We start from the raw sequence: 20,077 nt of genomic DNA, 5'->3' as shown, positions 1-20,077 counted from the left end.
CCTAACTCTTCCTTTTGAAAAAAAAAAATAAAAAATAAATGTTTTCACTACTACTACTTCTACTACTACTACTACTACCTTGAGATGCAAAGAGAAACCAACCATATACCTTGGGGAAACTGCGCTGTGAGACAGTAACAGTTGTTTGTCTATTGCGCCAGTCTTGACATGTGTCTGAGTGTTGCGAGTTAAGAGCATCGGGGGTCGGTTACAGGTTTTGCAGCTTAACAACAATGGCCTGGGCACTGGGGGCGCTGCTCTGTTGGCCAAGGCCCTGACGGCTTGCATCAAAGAAAGCACAGCAGCTGGCAAGCCTTTGGCTCTCAAGACATTCATCTGCGGCCGCAACCGGCTGGAAAACCCCGGAGCTATTGCCCTGGGCGCTGTGTTTGGGGTGAGTCTCGCTCCATGTATGGAACACCTCTGTTGGCACAGATAAGTTCTGGTATAAGATTTTGAAGTGTCCTTTGATTCATTTGGTTGGTATATAAGCCCACCATTCTGTCAGTGCATTGCAAATCGGCTTCAACTGCTGATTGAAACTGGTTTTGTTTCGAAGCATGTGAGACTAATATGTTCTCTAGAGAGATAGAAACAACTTTATTGCCATAGATAGGCGGGATTTACGGCAGGTGGGCTTGGTGTGGCCCCCAGGTGGGGGCGACTTCCTGGGCCCACGAAATGAGTGCCAGTTGGATGCTCTTGTCTGGCCTTCTGAGGAGTTGGTTCCATCCGTCTTCGGAGGGAGCTGGCAGTAAGGTTCGAGGGGGCGGATTTCCCGCGCAACCCCAGAGGATGTGAGCCTGGGTGGCGATTTCTCCCTGGTAACAATTTTGGCAGACGGGGTTGTATTCCCCGTCTGTGATGAGTGAAAGTCTAGAATGGCTAAGGATGGAGTGCGTCTGCAACCTGCGGAGCAAGCTGGCTTGCGCTCGATTCAAGTCGGGGTGTGGAGGCGGGAACTGGCGTCTCATCTCTCTGTAGAGGTTGGTAATTTCGGCAAAGGTCTGGGGAGCCTCGGCAAGAGCGTCTGGGTCCGTGGGGCCGGCCACCTGGTTGGTTAGTCCTCGGGCTAGTCGGTCGACCCCTTCGTTTCCAGAGTTTCCCGCGTGGGCGGGTACCCAGACCAGGTTGATCTTATGGTCGGGAGTGCAGCCGCGAAGGATGCGTGCAGCGGGGTGGCAGATAAAACCTGCCGAGTAATTTTGTATCGCTCTTTTGGAGTCGCTGAGGACTGTGCGCATACGTGGGTCAGCATGTGCTATGCATCATAATGTTGCACAGGTTTATATTTATTTATTTTGTTACCCACAGGCCTGAGGGCATTACGAAGGGGAGTGGGTTACATTAGGCAAGAAGAAACAAAACAGCAAAGAACTAAAAAGTATGAATACTGGTATAAATGTGGTTCATGAGAACTAGAGCAGTTTACAACAACAAATAATATGAATAAACAGCAATAAATACAAAGTGAAAAAGAGTCAAATCGGCTAACTATATCAAGTGACAAAGCGTATTGTTAAATTTCGAGACAGCTGAGAAAAAAAAAAAACTGACGCACAAGAACCGGTGCGCAAAAAAAGTAGTGATGTCGCATGCTAGAGCAAGAAAAAAAAAAAGAGTATTAGAAATCTAAAAGGCTCGGTTGAACCGCTAAGTCAACTTGAAAAACAAGAAAGCTACAGAAAGTACAGATTCCAAAATTTCGTGCTCTTAAAATGACAGGTGGTTAGATGAGGCAGATCTAAAAACAGAATTATCACATATGTCGATGGCAGCCCAAGGAAGGTGATTTCACTTTGCCAACACCCTGGGGATGACTGAATTGCAAGAATTTTTTCTTTGCCATGAAGGAATACAAACTTTATGACAATGGTTAGCGCAAGCTGAAACATGATGGCATTTAAAATCTTAAGGAAAAGGTTTTAGCGATATATTTTATGCAACAGCAGCAGTAATGGTAAGTTTGCTTTCGTTATTGTGACACTAGGATTACAGTGATACTGGAAGAATAAATCCAGCCACATGGTCTTGCACATGGCGTGCAGATTCAAGTTGGTCGATGAGCGCCTCTTGACAGTGGTCCGACACAGGCTCTGCAAATTCTAATTTAGTACAGTATTACAGGGCTAGCAGAAAGATAAAATTTCGGCATGTGCATGCGATTAGCGTTGCTAGTTACATGACCTACATTCGTCTTTTAGGAAAGATGAGAGGAAATTAATACGCCGGCTTAAATATTTGTAACAGGACACAGATTCAAGGTTATGGTTATTAATAGTTTGAGTTTAGGCAGTGTAGTACAGTCGAGGCCAGATATACTGAACCCGGATATTTCTAACTGCAGTAAGAACCGTCATATAATACGAGGTTTCTTTCCCAGATTTGGGCACGTCAAATTTCCACCTCGTATTATATGAGGATCCAAACAATTTTCGGCCAAAATCTGCAGTTCCGGTTTCGTTATTATCAAGTGGCATCACCATTACGCTTCGAGGCGGTGGTGCAAGAGGGTAGTTTCGATTTTGATGCCAGTTTACTGTGCTGACGTGACTGTGCGATGTCCAGGACAATCTTACCTCCCATGGTATCGTGATTGCTAAAGCAGTACTTGGCTGCTTTTAAACGGAGAGTAATCATAGCTGTTGAATGCACCCGATGCCCAGGACAGTCTTACCTTCCATGGTATCGTGAATGCTAAAGCAGTACTTGGCTGCTTTTAAACGGAGAGTAATCATAGCTGTTGAATGCACTGGTACCGCGCTAAGTGCTGCTATATGGTCTGGACGAGGTAGGGAGAGCCTGCAATTACTGCCACTGGACATGGGCCTCTCCAGCCACGCTGTGCAGTTGGATAGCGGACACTTGGGCGAGCATTCCCGAGGAGCTCGCCGGTTGTGAGTCCAAGAAATGCAGGATATCGAACTTACTCGATGGTACCCAAGACGTGTTTCTATGGAAAGATATCTCTGACAAGGGCCTTTCGGAAGACAGTACACCCGATAATGACAGTTATTAAAGCTCCTACTACGCACACTTCTGAAGCCTGCACGCCCACGTGTATGCCAGAACCGATCTACGCATGCTCGCGGCACAGGACACGATTAGAGGCGAGTGTGGCTCCCAGATCTGTCTGTACCTGCCAGATATTTGGCACCTGCGATACACGTGTCGTATCCAGCGCACCGGCGTGCACAAATAAGCGGAGGACGTTCGGCTTTCACGACTTCTAAAACGTCTTCGAGCTTGATGCCTTTCCTTTCTCGCATTGTATGCGGATCGAAACTTTTTTTTCCGTTTTTGCTATCCCCAAATTACACCTTGTATTATATGCAGGTCTGTATTATACGTGGGTTTTTATGGTATTGGCTATATTGAACACACAGGTTATCCCCTGAAATATCTCTGTCTGTGTCTGCAGCGATGACACACCAAAAAACCGACGCTGTGCAGAGACGGAGCCGGTAGTGCCGCCTAGCGCCAGCCAAGGGAATGAGCACAATCTCGTTTTGGACAGGAGCGAGATTGCGATGCTTCGTCCAACCCGCAGAAACCGGATTTGTGTCTGGCTTCCTCGTATTATGCCGCGCCTGAGGCACTGTTTGGTCTTTCGGAGCCACCACGCATTCATGCAGGGTTGAGCATAAACGCTCGTAAGCATGGCAAAAAATGGGGAATCCTTAGCTGTGCACTTCCAGCCAGATTGCGTACGGCGCTGCTAAGGGCAGGCTTGACATCGTGTCCGTCAACTCGCAGTGAAGTGCACACTGACTGCGGCCGCTCTCAAACTTCAAAATGCAGCCATCCGGTCAAAAATAACCAGAATGAGGGCTGTATGCTTCGGAAATTACCTCTTATGAATGAAGCTGGGGTGCTTTCTCAATATTTGTAGGCATTTGTTCATTGTATGTTCAATAAAAAATAACCAAAAGGAAGGCAGAATGTTTGCTGGCTGCCAAAACTGCTGCTGCTGCTGGACACCTGATTTGCTGCCGGTTTAAATAAAATGGATAGTGAGGGTGATAGGGAGGACGCGAATAAATACAGGGGGAATGGTAATAAGGGCAGAGGGACAGACCCCGCCCTTCCTTTACCCACCTTACTTTGGGACTAATCACACTAATTGCTCTTTGCTGACAGCTTCATTGCACAGCCAGTCATTATTAATTGAATTTGGGCCTTTCTTGTGGTGCCTTCCCTATGCCTGTATTTGTTGGTCCTATTCGCATGTGTGTTGTATTTGCATGGAGGGAACAGAAGCCGTGACCTGCGTGGTTCCTCAGCACCTTTCATAAGCTTTAAGGGTTGCCCAGGGCTGTAATGATTGAGAACCCCTGCTCTAGGGTCAGCTAGTCCACTGCTGCCTGCTCAGCCTTTAATTTAATTTTTTTTTTTCCTTGGCGCAGAAATTGACGTCACTGGAGGAAGTCGCTCTGCCCCAGAATGGCATCTACCACGAAGGCATTGCTGCGCTGGCCAAAGGTCTGATAGCCAACAAGAACCTCCGCGTACTCAACCTCAACGACAACACGTTCACTGCCGAAGGTGCACGACACATGTCACAGGTATCACGCCTGCATTGTTAATGTTGCATTTACCACCACTGAGCTTCGTTAACTTCTCCCAATCAGAATTGGCAAATTTACAATGCGCTGGTTACGTGCCGTTAAAGGAGTACAGACACAAAATTTTTAGATGCACATTTTTTTCTTGGATTCGCCTACACCGGCTGGATAATTTGTGACTTCATTTTTTTCTCCTACCGTTTCGGTTTCAGTGGTGTAACATACAATTTGAGGTCGTGTGATTCATGCAAAAACTGCTATATTATCGCTGCTTGTTTATTTTTTGTGATTCAAACTCTTGGACAGGCTTGCCGGCAAAGAGAGAGTGTGAATTAAAACAAAGAAAGCAGCAACTGTAGTGCAGTTTTTGTGTACGTCACATGACCTCGAATTGTCTTCCTCGAATGTGGCCTCGAACAGCCTTCATTCGGCCCGCTGAAACTGAAACAGCATGAGAAAATAAGATTCAATTTTAAATTATTTACCGCTTTTTGGCACAATCTACGTGGCTGTCTGTATTTTCTAATATGCTGTGCATCATTCCAAAGACAAAACACAAAACTAAAATTCGGTGGCTCTATTGCTTTAAACGAGCACTGAGGGCTATTTGAAGTTGGTCCATGCCGATTGATTGCAACATGCTAATGGCAGTGTCTGCTTTCACTGAAAACAGCTCAGAAAATGCCAGAACATGAAATGCAGGTAACAACATCTCCACGGCCTGTTTTCACAAGCACACAGATCACGTCAAGTACTTTTCTTGTTTGTGTGTCTCTGAGGTTAAGAAACACCAAATGTCTGGGCGATAAGTCCATCTTAATGAATGTCAGCATAAGAAAAAAAAAAGCTAAACAATCAAATTTTACTGAAAGCAAAAGTTCGATGGAGTCATCCTCAGTGTTCCGTTTAAGTGAAGCTTGAACCTCGTGGGCATTGTCAGCATAGGCGGACATCGTCTGAGCTGGTGACCAGAGGGGAAATTATGGCCAACAAGTCTTTCCACAATTAGATGCTGTGAGGCATTATTCGAGTTAATTCTATTTAGGCACCCTAGCATAGGTGAAGCTCACATAGTGATTCATGTTTACTAGTGTCTTGCGTGCCGATCGAAAGCAAAAGTACACTGCAGAAATTTTGGTGTCTGTACTACTTTAAAGTTTGTGGAAAGTTTTGTTTCAAAAATGTGTTTTATCAGGTTTCTGTGCCATCAAACTTGGATATAATAAAGTGAAACTGCAGTCCCATTTAACTTTCCATAGATGGTTGTACATTTTCTTGAAAGACATGAGAGCGCAAAATGGCAACACGGACGAGTAAGGGAACAGGACGACATTTTGTTTTCTTTTATAGTAAAGACATCTTAATAAACATATTTATTGAAGAGCTACTACTGACCGCAGCGACATACTTCCTGCGAAGTGATGGCATTGCGGCACACACGCAACCTAGAACATCTCAGAGCCACAGACACTAAACAGTGTAGTCACAAGGCCAGTAGTCGCAGGCAAATGCATACAGGAGACGATAGGAATGGTTCTCTTTGAGGTGGCTTAACCACTAGGCTCGTGAGCTGCGAGGAGAAGCTGTATCTTATCGGTACTCACCTATGGGGCAGAAACGTGGAGGCTAACAAAGAGGGTTCAGCTTAAGTTAAGGACAACGCAGCGAGCTATGGAAAGGAAAATGATAGGTGTAACGTTAAAGAGATCGGAAGCGGGCGGAGTGGATGAGGGAACAAACGTGAGTTAAGGATATCCTAGTCAAAATCAAGAGGAGGAAATGGGCTTGGGCAGGGCATGTAATGCTAAGGCAAGATAACCGCTGGTCCTTAAGGGTAACAGAGTGGATTCCAAGAGAAGGCAAACGTAGCAGGGGCCGGCAGAAAGTTAGGTGGGTGGATGAGATAAAGGAGTTTGCGTGGATACGGTGGCCGCAACTGGCAAAGGACAGGGTTAATTGGAGAGACATGGGAGAGGTCTTTGCGCTGCAGTGAGCATAGTCAGGCTGATGATGATGATGAATGTGGAAAGAAGGGCTGCTGAGACAGGAAAAACAGGGCAAGTGCATTGAGGTGCAGGGAAGGAAAGAAAGGGGCGAACGTTTGCAGCATTGGACAGCGCTAAGTGCAAAGTAGAGGCTGCAAGAAGCGGAGGTGCGGCAGCACTGTGTCAGTGTTTGTGCCGCACTTGATTGCGTTTCACGTTTCTTAACTGCTGCCATCTAAATGACTGTGAGGACGCGGAAGATGATGCAGTGTTCATGGGAAGCTTTGGTTTTCATATGGAATCAAAATTCATTCCTCACCCCCTTATATTTTATTTTATTTTATTTTTTTTATTTATTGTACCCTCAGGGCCATAGGCATTACAGAGGGGAGTGGGTTAATTAGGATAAAGAACAATGAATACAATACAGTGAAAACAGGTAGTACAGAATAAATTTTCTCCAAATTAAAACAAACAACATTCACAAAGCGTAAATAACATAAAATAAATGTACATAACACAGTGGAAACAGATATAACACATGAATCAACTTCTTTCAGAATAAACAATGTTAGCTATTGCATCGTGAAAGGTTTTGTTATCTGCAATGGCTGCAATATCGGGGGGAAGGCAGTTCCATTCCACAGATGTGCGAGGAAGATATGACTGAAAAGAAGATGTGTGTGGCTGTGATATATTTATGCATGTGCGGTATTTTCACGACTTAGACGAAATCAAAAATGTGTAGTATAAAATATGATAACTGGAAATAATTAATTAGCACGTGATGGGAGGATTAGAGCAGGCTAGAAGGTATTTCTAAGCATTTCTTTTCTAAGCTAACACTATGTACTTACTTAATATGGTAAAGATTTTCTTCAGGTCCGAGCAGCCTTACTCTAAAGGGGTTCTACTTAGTAACAACCGGAAAAATTGTAATTTGCAATGGATGCTCAAGCAGCGCTACTCTACTAGTAGTTCAAAGCTGTTTCTGACCATTATTTACAACCTACTAATACTGCATCGTACCTCCAACAGTCCATCAGAGCATTAGACTAACCTCTTTGTTAGTTCATACCACGTTGAACTCTAGCTTCATCATTTACGCAAACACTTCTTTAGTGATTTTTGAGCTTGTGTTTGGGTCTTTTTATTTTATTAACCCCTGTTTTGTCGTCGCTTGTTTTCTTCAGGCACTGCGCCATCTTAACAAGCTCGAGGTCATCAACTTTGGCGACTGTTTAATAAAAACCGCTGGAGCTAACGCAATAGCAGATGCTTTGAGAGAAGGTCACAGCACTCTGAAGGCAAGTGTTTTTGCCCTTCGGCACTTAGAGCCACTGCGGTGGCTCAGTGGTTATGGCACTCGTCTGCTGACCCGAAAGACGCGGGTTCGATCCCGGCCGCGGCGGTCAAATTTTGATGTAGGCGAAATTCTAGAGGTCCGTGTACTGTGCGATGTCAGTGCACGTTAAAGAACCCCAGGTGGTCGAAATTTCCGGAGCCCTTCACTCGGCGTCCCTCATAGCCTGAGTCGCTTTGGGATGTTAAACCCCCGTAAACAAACGAAATTTAGTTTTCTGTGTGCGTGCACATGTGCACAAGAATTACACATCAGTTGTTGGGCTTTCTTATTGGGTTGGAATCCAGTCATTGGATTGGAATAAAGCAGCTAAACTTTCAGGAGGTTTACTGACTTGGTCAGCGGACCCACCAAAGCACTTTTGAATGCAGTGGAGTCGTGAAGAGCAGTCGGCCTTTGGACAATACATTTTCAAGATCAAGAGACCTTGGGTCTTGTCCATACACTTTGCATTTGCGGTGTTGTGCCTACAAGACACTCGCAGCGTGTCACAGTCTTACAGACCTATTACAGATGCAATTTACGGGGCTTCCGTTATATCGAGTTCATGTAAACAGCTGTGAGAAGTTTGGTTCCCCCAGAGACATTAAAGGCCGGGATGTGCTGGGTTCGCCAACTCATTGGCAGAGCACTAGTGGGCTCTGCTAGTTGTTTTGTTACTTGCCTGTGGGGACAGATTTTTGTTGTAGGGAGGAAGACTGCTGTGGTACGAGAGTTTTGTTGGAGGAGGGGACTGGTCTGGAGTTCTTGTCCTCTCACAAGTATGCATGATAGGCAAGTAGTGGGCCTTGTGCATTCTACACAGGGGGCCTGAATCATGTGAAACAGAGCACGATAGACATGTTTTAAAGTCACCTTTTCGCTGTGTCAAACAGCCAAAATTTAATCAAATTTATGACATACTATTACTATGCTACAGTGTATGAAAGCCAGTTTATCCATAAACCAAAAAATTGAATTTACTATATATACCCAGTACAACGTTTTAAAGCTTACATACAGGTGCAGTCAAAAGTAAATGGAAGGCGAATTTGTCAAAAAAATTTAATTTCTTTAAATCTACGGCATAGTGGTTCATGCTTCTTGGTGCACAGTGCAATTCGCAAAATCACAATCAGGCTGCACATATGTATTCAGGGATGCATGAATTGGGGGGCCAATGATTAAATTTTTTCGTGAATATTGCCTACCATTTACTTTTGACTGCGCCTGTACATCGTAACCGTGTTTGCATATTTAGCAGTGTAGCCTGTCTGTACAGCATATTTGCCGCTCATATAGAGCCTTAGGTTTTCGAGGCTTTGGCTGTGTGCACGGATGAGAAGCATTAGAATGAAAGGTTTTTGCCTGGATTTGGCTACAAAGCAGTGCGTGTTGGTCAAATGTTTAGGGGAATCCCCCAAGGTGGAGTAGATTTGTAATAAGGGAGTAATTACTCATTGGCATCCACCCGAGCGCAGCCATACGGCTACAGAGGAAAGCTATACAGCTTTCTCAGAAACTTCGTAGGTAAAGAAAAATTCGTCCTGGTCCGGGGTTCGAACCCAGGACCACCGCTACACCGGAGCAGTCGCTCTACCAATTGAGCTAACCAGGACGGCAAGCTTATGGTAGGGCGAGAGCGAATTGATCGAATTTTTCTTTACCTACGAAGTTTCTGAGAAAGCTGTATAGCTTTCCTCTGTAGCCGTATGGCTGCGCTCGGGTGGATGCCAATGAGTAATTACTCCCTTATTACAAAGCAATGTGTCAAACCTGTTGGGATTTTCTTTATTTTTTATTATTATTATTACTGTGTCACCTATATTTGAAAGTCCTTCTCTTTGCACTGAAATCCACTCGAAGAGTTGTGTCCTCCTTTTGATCAGGTGTGTCTGTCCTGCAAAACTGCCATGAACAGTTGATTCGACTGTTCTGAGGACTGTTTGTTTTGTGCGCATCTCTGATGCGAACTGTGAAACGGCGGAAAAAATTCCTATAGATGTGGAACTGAAATTTCATCTAAAAAAACTACCGCAAAAAGCAAAAAAAAAAAGCTGTTAAAAGGTCAGCATTTTTTTTTTTTTAACTATTCTAATGCTGCACAGAATATGGGTACCCACCATACAGGTAATTTTTTGATCAACTGTTTTATTTATTTCAGAAGACGCATGCAAGGTAGTACAGTAGAACCCCGCTGTTACGTTCCTCACTGCTGCGTTTTCCCGGCTGTTACGTCGCTTTCTTCCGGTCCCGGCATAGCTTCCATAGGATCCAATGTATTGGGAACCCCGCTGTTACGTCGTAGCCGAGGAAACGATCCCGCATGATACGTCGCAACCGGGCTCCCCGAACCCTCCCGGGCAGTGCGCGCCAAGCGCAATTTTGATTTTTGACGAGTCTTGGCCAGGCTTGGCTACGGAACTGGCTGCAAGAAGCCGCACGCGAGTTGGAGAGGCCGCCACTAGATCGCTATCTGCCTCGCGAACGCTGAATGCCGCGATCTTTATCTTGGGAGGTGGTGACGAGGCGCGCGGCTGTGGTCGCTTATCTGTTTTTCTCAGCCAGCGTCCGCTTCGGCGGCGGACACAGTTGTTGCGACAGACGCGCGTCTTTTCTTTTCTTTCACTCTTTCTTTTTATCTTTTAACTCTCCTCTATCTGCAAGAGACAGCGGTGGTGGCTCGGCTGGGGAGTCAGTCGGCAGGCCCGTGCAATTTCCTTTTCATCCTTCTCTCAGTCGCAACAACCTCTTTATCGTGTTTTGATGGCGTGATAGCGTTGCGTAAGCGGAAGGCGCTTCCCCTTGAGGAAAAGCTGGACGTACTAAACGCAGTCGACAGACAGTCAGGGCGGCCTACGCGGAGCAGCGCGGCGAGCAGCCTACGAACATTTCAGTGCTTGACGCTGTGCACAACGTCGCTTCAGCGTGGACTGCAGTGAACGCATGAACTGCACAGCACTGCTCCGTGCGGTGTGGCCGCACCGCAAAGCGACGCTGACAGCAATGCGGCCTTTGCTATTGAGAAACGCGTTGTTCTTTCCAGCGAGCGAAAGGAACTGCAATCCACCATTCTCGATTTTTTAAAGTTCTAGGGTCAATTTGCGGAAAAAAATTGTTTCAAGTCAAAGCTGCACTGTTTTCATTAATTTTCGGTGCTTTCCTCACTGTTGCGTTTTCCCGGCTGTTACGTTTTTTTTTCCCGGTCCGGTGGAAAACGTATGAACGGGGTTCTACTGTACTTCTCCAAGAGTGCGGCCTCCGTTTAAGCTGCAACATCTGCTAAAGAAAACACGCCATAAGCTGTGGCAATTGACCAAAGCAATTTTTCATTTGTACTGCCACCATTAAAGCAATAAACACGAAAAATATCTAATTAGTATAAAGAGTGGCAAGCAGCTAGTTAAGTGCAGTATGGGCTACTGCAGCCTGCTATGCATACCGAAATGACACTTGCTGCTGGGTCAGATGGTATATGGTGCGACTTTGCGAGGATGGCAGTGCCCTGGAAAAAAATGATCAGTAGACAATGTGTGCATATTTGCGGCTCTCCTGATGTACATACTAATGAGTCTTTGGGGCCTACACCATGAACACCTGTTGGATTGGTGTGCTTACCAGCAGCTTGCATTGCTGATAGGTAGCGGGATCAGAGTCGCTTTCCCTGCACCCAAGGCTACAAGGCTCTGCAGTAGGATCCATAGTGAGCTGTATAGGTTCCTGGTTGTGATGGGTAGATCGACCCATTTCAACGAGGAAATAAGGATGAAGGAAAGAGGCTCGAACAGTAGCGGCGCTCATATGTGTAATGTGGATGTGTGGCAGGGAACGTGTCCTGCGTGCAGGTTGTTTACTATATCCATGCAGATCCCCATGTGGGCTTCAGGCTGCTCTTGTAAGAAGTCCACTAATGCACAGTGCATAGATGTTTGGCCCCCGGTTGTCATGGAAAGTGCTCAAACATCCCATGGCATCAGGCATATCACGGGGATTTTGAAGGGCCATCATGTCTGACCAAGTGCTTTGTCTGTTTCAGGATGTGAATCTAGGCTACAACGAACTGACGCTGGATGGTGGCCTTGCCATCGTGGAGGCCCTCAAGGACAAGCCACTTCTGGAGACTCTCGAACTTGACGGTAAGTTTTTTGGGGGCGTGGTACAGATACCGTATTTTCGCGATTCTAAGCACCCCACCCCCCCTATTTTCGGAAAAAAATTTCTGACAAAAAATTTTGCATGCGAATCTAAGCACCCCCTTTTTTGCACGTGCACTTGCTCTCTTTTTCGTCGAGCCTGTGCAGTCGGAGTCCCGAGGAGGCGGGCCTGCGCGTTGTTGTTGTTGTGACTGAGAGAAGGATGAAAAGGAAATTGCACGGGCCTGCCTACTGGCTCGAGCCAAGCTACCACCGCTGCCAAGTGCAGATAGAGGAGAGTTAAAAGATCAGAGGAAAGATAAAGAGAAAAGATAAGACGCACGTCGCAGCAACAAATGCGTCCACCGGAGTGGACGCTGCTGAAAAAACAGATAAGCGGGCGAGGCCGCGCTCGCTGAAGGGAGGACGGCGGCGTCCACGGCACTTTTTGTGTTGCTGCGTTCCGACACTACAAGACAGATGGCGGCACAGAACTGTCTGCAGCTGTTTTTCTTCTGAATGTTTCCTAAATAAGATGTTTTTTCTCGCGCCCGCTTCATCGAGATTTCGCCGCGAAAAGAGGGGCCGGGGGGGGGGGGGTCAGTTTAGATTTTTCGAATCTAAGCACCCCCTCTCACTTTGGGCATCGCGATCGTGAAAAAAAGGGGGTGCTTAGAATCGAGTAAATACGGTATCTTGTTAGTGTGCGTCACTGTTATTACCTCAGCCATCTGGAGGGTATCTCGGGAGCCCAGAAATTATCTTGCATTTTATCTTAGCACAGGACAGTGTGGCTGAGCTTTCATCCAGGCTGATTTATTCAAACTGGGGCTGGAAAGAAAGCTTTACCCTGACAGTTCAGACTGAAGCAACAGGAGCAGGATGGAAATTTGGGTATGTTGGCTCATGTTAATGCAGTGCAAAAAGTGCAGACAGGAGGTAGAGAGGCATACACACCATGAGTGCATGTGTTTATGATTGAAGGTGCAGCACGAAAGATAAACAAACAGGAGGCGACACAGGAGGTGATGTGTTCTGTGTTCCACTCTCCGTGTCCTTTCTTTCTTGCTTCCTGCAGCACCCATCATAAAGCCAGCAACAGGCAGCGAGTGCCAGAAAAAAAAAGAAAGAAAACTAAAATTTATTGCACTTGTGCTTTGCCATTTTCTTTTTTTTTTTCAATAAGAAAATTTAATCAATCTGGTTTAGAGGTGCCTTAAAGCCCTTCCCCATATTGCGGGGGTGTGCATGGCACTCACCAACAGAGGATAAAAGGGAGGTTTCTAATACCTCCTCTGTTGCATCATCGTGACATGATGCTGCAGTCAGTATTGAGGGGAGGGGTTCAGTGCCTTCATTATCCATCGCTTCCACTGGCACCACCATTCAAGATAGCAGGGGGTGGGCTGCCGTGAGCAACAATGCCTGCCATGGCTTCATCAAGTCACAGTCCTAGAGGAACAAGTCAAGGCAAGACGGAGCAGAGAATTGATGTTGATAGAAACAGCTCAAGCCAAGAGTGGTACACACGTATAATTCCTCTGCCTCTGTGGCATGTTTAGTAAATATTCTTTTGGTATGACATCGTTCTGTGGCTGTCCAGTTGCCTCCAGGGCATTTATTATGATTGCGGAGAGGTCAGTGCCTCTCAGAAATGGAGGCGATGCCAAGGGTGAAGCTAGACGAGGAAAGTACCTTACCAGTTCGACCACTGATTTCCTTGCCTGAATGTTGGACCTCAGCTTTGAGAATGGCCTTTAGAGGGCAACTCTGGAGGATTTTTGAACATTTTGAGTTGACTATAGATTTATATTTCTTGGCCTTCCCTGTATTACCTAGTTTCATTGTGTAGTTGGTTGGTAACAACTTTATTTATAGTCCTGCAGAGCTTTCGCCGACGGGGCCTTAGGTCTCCCACGTGGGGACGTCGAGGCGCTGCCTCGCCGTCGCCTCGCGGGCCTGCTGGACGGCCCAGAGTTGGTCCCCGAGGCTGGGGCTGCGCAAGGCAGCGGCCAACCGCGGCGGGAGGGTTCCGGAATTAGCACCGTGAAGGTTTTTGTTGCAGTCCCAGAGCATGTGAGTTAAAGTGGCTACATTGGCGTTGCAGACCTTGCATATATTTGTCGGGTATGTACCGGGGTAAAGCCTGTGGTATAGTTCCGGGTTGGGGTACGTGAGCGTCTGCAGTTGTCTGAGGGTCACCGCGTGCGCCCTGTCCAGCTTGTCGCTGGGCGGAGGGAAGGTTCGGCGGGCCAGGCAGAGGGCCTTGGTAATTTCGTTGTAGCTGATCAAGCAGTCTTTGGTGCTATTCCACGGACGACGGTCGCCGGCGCGGTTCGCGAGCTCGCGCGCCTTGGCGTGTGCCGTCTCGTTGCGGTTGCGATACGTCCTCGATACTTCTCCCATGTGCGCCGGGAACCATTGAATTCTGGTTTGGAATTCTACCTCCTGCTGGACTTGCCGGTTCCTCAGGACTTGGGCCGCTCTCTGTGAGATCCATCCTTTGGCGAAGTTTCTAACCGTCTGACGCGAGTCGCAGAGAACCACGGTGCACGTCGGATCCGTGAGGGCGAGTGCCACCGCCGCTTCCTCCGCCTCTTCTGCGCGTTCGCACGCTACACTTGACGTTATGCGCGTTTTGCCGCACGAATCGACGACCGCAACCGCGAATCGCGAGCGTTCTGCGTATTCCGCGGCGTCAACAAACCTTGTCCCCGTATCGTCTCCATGGCTGTGCAGGAGAGCTCTGGCCCTGGCCACTCTTCTTCCCCGGTTGTGTTCCGGGTGGACGTTTCGTGGAATCGGGTCGACTCTTAGCGTTTGTCTGATCGCGTTTGGAATGGCGACTTTCTGGCCTTGTTGTACGTGGTAACGGATGCCGAGACTTTCCATGATCTGGCGGCCTGCTGTCGTTCCCGTTAATCTTTCCAGTTGTGAAGTGCGCTGCGCCTCGGCGATTTCGCTAAGCGTGTTGTGAAGTCCGAGCTGGAGCAAGCGATGCGTGCTGGTAGACTCGGGTAGACCCAGTGCTATCTTGTACACCCTGCGAATGAGGACATTGATCTTGGCTTCTTCTCCCTTGTACCAGTTGTGGAATGCCGCAACGTACGCAATATGGCTAATGACGAAAGAGTGTATGAGTCGTGTGAGACTCTCCTCCCTCATTCCGTTTCTTCTGCTAGTGATCCTCTTGAGGATTCGCATGGCGTTAGCTGTCTTGTGCTTTAATTTAGTGATCGTTTCGCCGTTGACGCCGTTGGCCTCGATTATCATGCCGAGGACCCTAATTGTGTGTACTATCGGGATGGTTGCTCCGTTTCTCGTACGTAGTCTGATCTCTTCGTACTCGCGCTTTGTCGTTGCCGCATTCCGACCACTCCCGGGTGGTCTGCCCCTCTGCGTTGGGCGGTAGAGTAGGAGTTCTGACTTTTTCGGCGAACATCGTAAACCCGTACCCTCTAGGTATTCCTCTATTGTCTCGATTGCTAGTTGCAGTGCCGTTTCGATGTGACCGTCGCTGCCTTTGTGCACCCAAAGGGTTATATCGTCGGCGTATATTGTGTGCCGGACGTCTTTCAGTTCTTGTAGCTTTTCTGCTAGGCCGATCATGACCAGGTTGAAGAGCGTGGGCGAGATGACGGAGCCCTGCGGGGTGCCGGTGCTCCCCAGCGTTTGCTCTTCTAGCTGGAGGTCCCCTGCCACTAAAACAGCTCGCCTGTCTGTCAAGAAATCTTTAACGTAGTTGTACGTGCGTACACCAAGGTTATGCCGCGATATCCGGTGTAAGATCGCCGAGTGCGCGATTCTATCGAACGCGCTTTCAAGGTCGAGGCCGAGAATTGCTTTGGTGCCTCTCGTCTTGCCATCAAGAACGTGGTGCTTCAGTTGTATCATTGCGTCCTGCGTGGACAATTGTGGGCGAAATCCTATGATGGATGGTGGGTATGCCCCTTTGTGCTCTAAGTGGGCTTGCCAGCGGTTAAGCAATGCGTGCTCCATGGTCTTGCCGACGCAGGACGTCAGCGATATGGGGCGAAGGTTTTCGAGGCTCGGTGCTTTTCCGGGTTTCGGGATTAGTATCATTTTCGCAGTTTTCCATTGTTGCGGGAGGGTGCCGCGCTGCCAGCAGTCATTGATAAATGCCGTTAACTGTTCCACGGATTTGTCGTCAAGATTCTTCAGGGCGCGATTCGACACACCATCAGGGCCTGGCGCCGATCTGCTGTGTAGGTTGTGCAGCGCCGTCCTGATCTCTTCTGCACTAAAGTCCTTATCCAATTCTACATTCGGATCCCCATCATAAGGGCCGTGTTGTGCAGTCGACGTGTGCGGCAAGTACTTGGCTAGTAACTGGTCGGTCACTGCATCTTCACCGTACTTCTCGAGCTCCCTGTGTAATAGACGTGCGAGGCAGTCAGTCTGGTGGGATTTGGTCTTCGTTTCGTCCAACAGATACCTGAGCAGGTTCCACGATTTCCCGTTGTGCAGTTGTCCATCGACTGCATTGCATAACTCGTCCCATTGCTGGCGGTTGAGCGTTCGGCAGTGCTCCTCGATGTTGCGGTTGATCTCAGCTATTTTCTTTCTTAGTCTCCGATTGAGTCTCTGGCCCTTCCACCTGGCCAGGATCGAATTCTTCGCCTCGATGAGATGCGCCAGGCGGCTGTCCATCTTGTCAGTTTCAACCTCAGTTTCGACGGTCTTGGTTGACGCTTTGGCGTCTGCAACCAGCGAGCGGGTCCAGGCTTCGATGTCCGTGATTGTATCACCTGCAGATTCTTTTTGGTCTCGTTTCTTTCTGAAGTCTTCCCAGTCGGTCCATTGGAACTTTCGCTTACTGCCCTGCGCCTTGTCTGGCGTCTGGACGTATATTTCGACGATCATGTGGTCGCTCCCAAGGTCGGTCGACGTGTTTTTCCACGTGGTGGCCGTCGTCCCGGTATTTCGGGCGAACGTAAGGTCCGGGGTCGTGTCTCTGGTAGTAGAGTTACCGATTCTTGTCGGGTGCGCCGGGTCCGTAAGTAACATGAAGTCGAGTTCATGCGCATCTTGTCCGAGTTGTCTTCCCTTGGTCGTGCTGTATCCGTAACCCCATGCTGTGTCTGCCGCGTTGAAATCGCCCCCTGCAATCAACGTCCGGGACCCGGCAATCTTCAGCGCCTTCTGAAACAGCGCACGGAAGCGTTGGCGGTGTTTTGACGGGCTGCTGTAAACGTTCAATATGAATATACTTTGTTTCCTCTGCTTGGTGGGTATCAGTTCGATGAAAGCGTGTTCCATCTGGACGCCACTTAGTTCGTGTTCAACGAATGTGAGACGCTTCCTAACGAGCGTGCATACACCCCTCCCCTTGATTTTGCTGTCATGCGTTTTGTAGCCAGTCAAAGTAGCCGCATTGGTGAGTGTTTCTTGGAGTAATATTACGTCCAGTTTACGTGTTGCGTGCCGGATGTGTTGCTGTAGAACCGCCTTTTTGCCGGCGAAGCCACGGCAGTTCCACTGCCATATTACTATTCCTTGGTTGTCATTGGCCATGTTGATGCTGAAGCGAGTTGTCCGCCTGCCCTTGATGGTGACTCGGTCCCACATCACAGCTAGCCGGCACGTGTCCGTGTTGCGTGAATACGGAGTGATTCATTATTATCTGCATGTTTCCTTCGAGGTTAGTGGTCCTGTTTGCTAGCCCGAGGACTGTTGCGTGAAGGGTCTCAATGGTACTTTGCATTGTGCACAGCATTGTCTTGATGTCTGTAATTTCGGCTGGAACCTGGGTCTCGAAACCACCCTCGTGCTGTTGTTGTAGCGCGCGTTTCTTCGGGGCGGGCGCGTTCGCGTCCGGAACGCTCGTTGGCGCCTGCTGTTGTGCGATTTGTTTGTTTTGTTCCACCACGGCGTGCTCGCGTCTGAGTTCTTGCACCTCCAGCATGAGCTTTTGCACTAGTTCGCGCATTGCCGCGTTCTCTTTTCGTATTTCTGCGTTCTCTTTCCTGAGCGCCTCTAAAATGCCATTATCGGCTTTGTGATTTTGCTGATTTTGCCCTGGGACTACAGGCGCTGTTACGATCCCCTCCCGCGCGGTGCCCCGGACAGTATCCGCCCAGCTCACCTTGTCTCCGGGAGTTGGTGCCCTGGATCTCGATGTTTTCTGATCGCGGCTGTCCCTTTGCCGGCTGCGGGAGCGGGATCCGTCACGCGAACTCGACGTTGATCTCAGTCTGGGCGGCTGGATGGGCGGGAAGTCTTGCTGCGTTAGTTGGGCATTTGCGTTTTGGCGTTCCCATCGTCGCCTGCGAATCACGTACGGAGTCTTGTACCTTGCCTTGCAGCCCTTGTCGGCCGTCATGTGAGCGCCGCCGCACAGGTTACACTTGGGCGAGCACTGGTGTCCCTTGTCGGGGTCGCGGTCTCCGCATCCCCTGCATATGCGGTTGGCGGGATTTGGGCAAACGTCCATGCGGTGGCCGAGGCGTCCGCACTTGTAACAGATGTCAATTTGCTTGCGATACAACGTGCAACGGACGAGTGTTGCGCCGTACCTGACGACGTTGGGCACCTTGAGTCCGTCAAAGGCAATAACGACCGTGGTCGTAGTGCCTATGCGTTTGGCCGCCAGTGCAAGTGGGTTTCTCGGGTTTACGATGTTCTCGTCCAGTGCCTGGGGTCCGTGCGCAATGGGGATGCCATGAATCACTCCCTTGGTTGTATTATCGGGTGCCGTTTCATACGCGTTGACTGCATGTGATTTTCCTTGGATGTCAATTTGCCGTATTTTGGCATAGCGGTCCGCGTTCGTTCGTTTCGCTGTGCTGACGACGACGATGTTCTGGTGTGAGTTGGGACAGACCGTGTCTTCTGCACCTTCGTCTCCCGTTATGCCAGCGGCTGCGAAGATTGCGGCGGTGACCGTCGGGGCGCCGACCTTAACGATGTCGAGACCGCCTTGTGGTCGAACCACGATTTTGATTTCCTCCTTCGGTAGTCTGGGCATGCGTCCCGCTTTAATAACCTTTCCTTTGACATTCTTGGGTTTCGTACCTTGCTGGCTGGTGCCATGCGCGTTCGTTCTTGCATCGATGTCGTGCGTCGAATTCGTACCGCGGTCTCGGGTTTTCGAACGCCGCTCTCCGGCGGTCTTCCATCCGGCTTCTTCGGTAATTTCTTCGGCGGAAATGTCTTCCCCCATCACTTGCACGTTCATTCTTGAGTGACGTTCGTCGGCTTGTGCCGCTTCGTTCAAAACAGTCCGTACACTTGGTGCCGCGTTCGTCAGCGGCGCGCAGCTGTTGCGCCCGCTAGGCCTAGCGTCTGGCGAACGCGCGTAGGCCCAGCGAAGCTACGGCGTGGCCGGAATGCAGATAATTCAATATCTCTGAGAAGAATGGTGGCCCACCTCAAAACTGGGTATCCGTCGATGCCTCTCGACTTCACGGATCCGTTGGTGAAATATTGGCGGTAAAATGCTGTTGAAATCGCTGCGAAAACATCTGTAGAAGACAGAGCCGATGTGAACGCGTCCGCTCACCTCGGCGATCGCAGCGCCATCCTCATGTGCGTTGGTCCCGTAAATGTTTTGGTTCTCCTCTTCATTGTGTAGTCTTTCAAAATATTAAGGAAAACAGCTGTAAAAACCAGGAAACTGAAATGTGTCAACCACAGTATGTATGACATCACAGATGCTATCGTAAAGCCTTTCGTGCTCATGTTGATTGGCTAAACTGGCAACTGCAAGTGACAGATTCGATCGTTATTTGTGTGATATGATCAAGAACAACGCTGAATTTTTTTCCTTCATCAAACCTAGAGTGAATATCGGTGGATGAGCAACTCATGACATCACACACACACAAGGCTACCCATGGAAATTGCCCAGATTGGAAACTGAAAATTTAAAATTCGTTTGAGCTGGAACAAAACAGTGCCCTGTGGCAATATTTGACTGAAAGGATTAGGGGACTCCGATGAATCTACTTTGAAAGTTTCATGACTGTTTCGATAAAATGCGTGGAGGTTAAAAAGAAAAATATAACCCCGGAGTTGCTTATAAGGGGGTGG

At 48.5% G+C, this 20,077-nt stretch overlaps 1 protein-coding gene across 2 annotated transcripts in view; it reads left to right on the top strand.

Annotated features, from left to right (window-relative positions):
• The window catches only part of LOC149370885 (ran GTPase-activating protein 1-like), a 47,381-nt gene that overhangs the window by 5,338 nt on the left and 21,966 nt on the right, over nt 1–20,077 (top strand). For both annotated transcript variants that reach the window (XM_089563365.1, XM_089563369.1), the window contains 4 exons: nt 215–394; nt 4,407–4,565; nt 7,744–7,857; nt 11,929–12,028. In XM_089563365.1, coding sequence (XP_089419491.1) covers nt 215–394; nt 4,407–4,565; nt 7,744–7,857; nt 11,929–12,028 — 553 coding nt within the window. The remainder of the gene's footprint in view (nt 1–214; nt 395–4,406; nt 4,566–7,743; nt 7,858–11,928; nt 12,029–20,077) is intronic.

The sequence above is a fragment of the Amblyomma mixtum genome, chromosome 1 (assembly GCF_055824585.1).
Source record: "Amblyomma mixtum isolate Tamu chromosome 1, ASM5582458v1, whole genome shotgun sequence".
Lineage (NCBI taxonomy): Eukaryota > Metazoa > Arthropoda > Arachnida > Ixodida > Ixodidae > Amblyomma > Amblyomma mixtum.
Note: the sequence above shows the minus strand (reverse complement) of the source record. Positions and strands in the feature narration are given on the sequence as shown.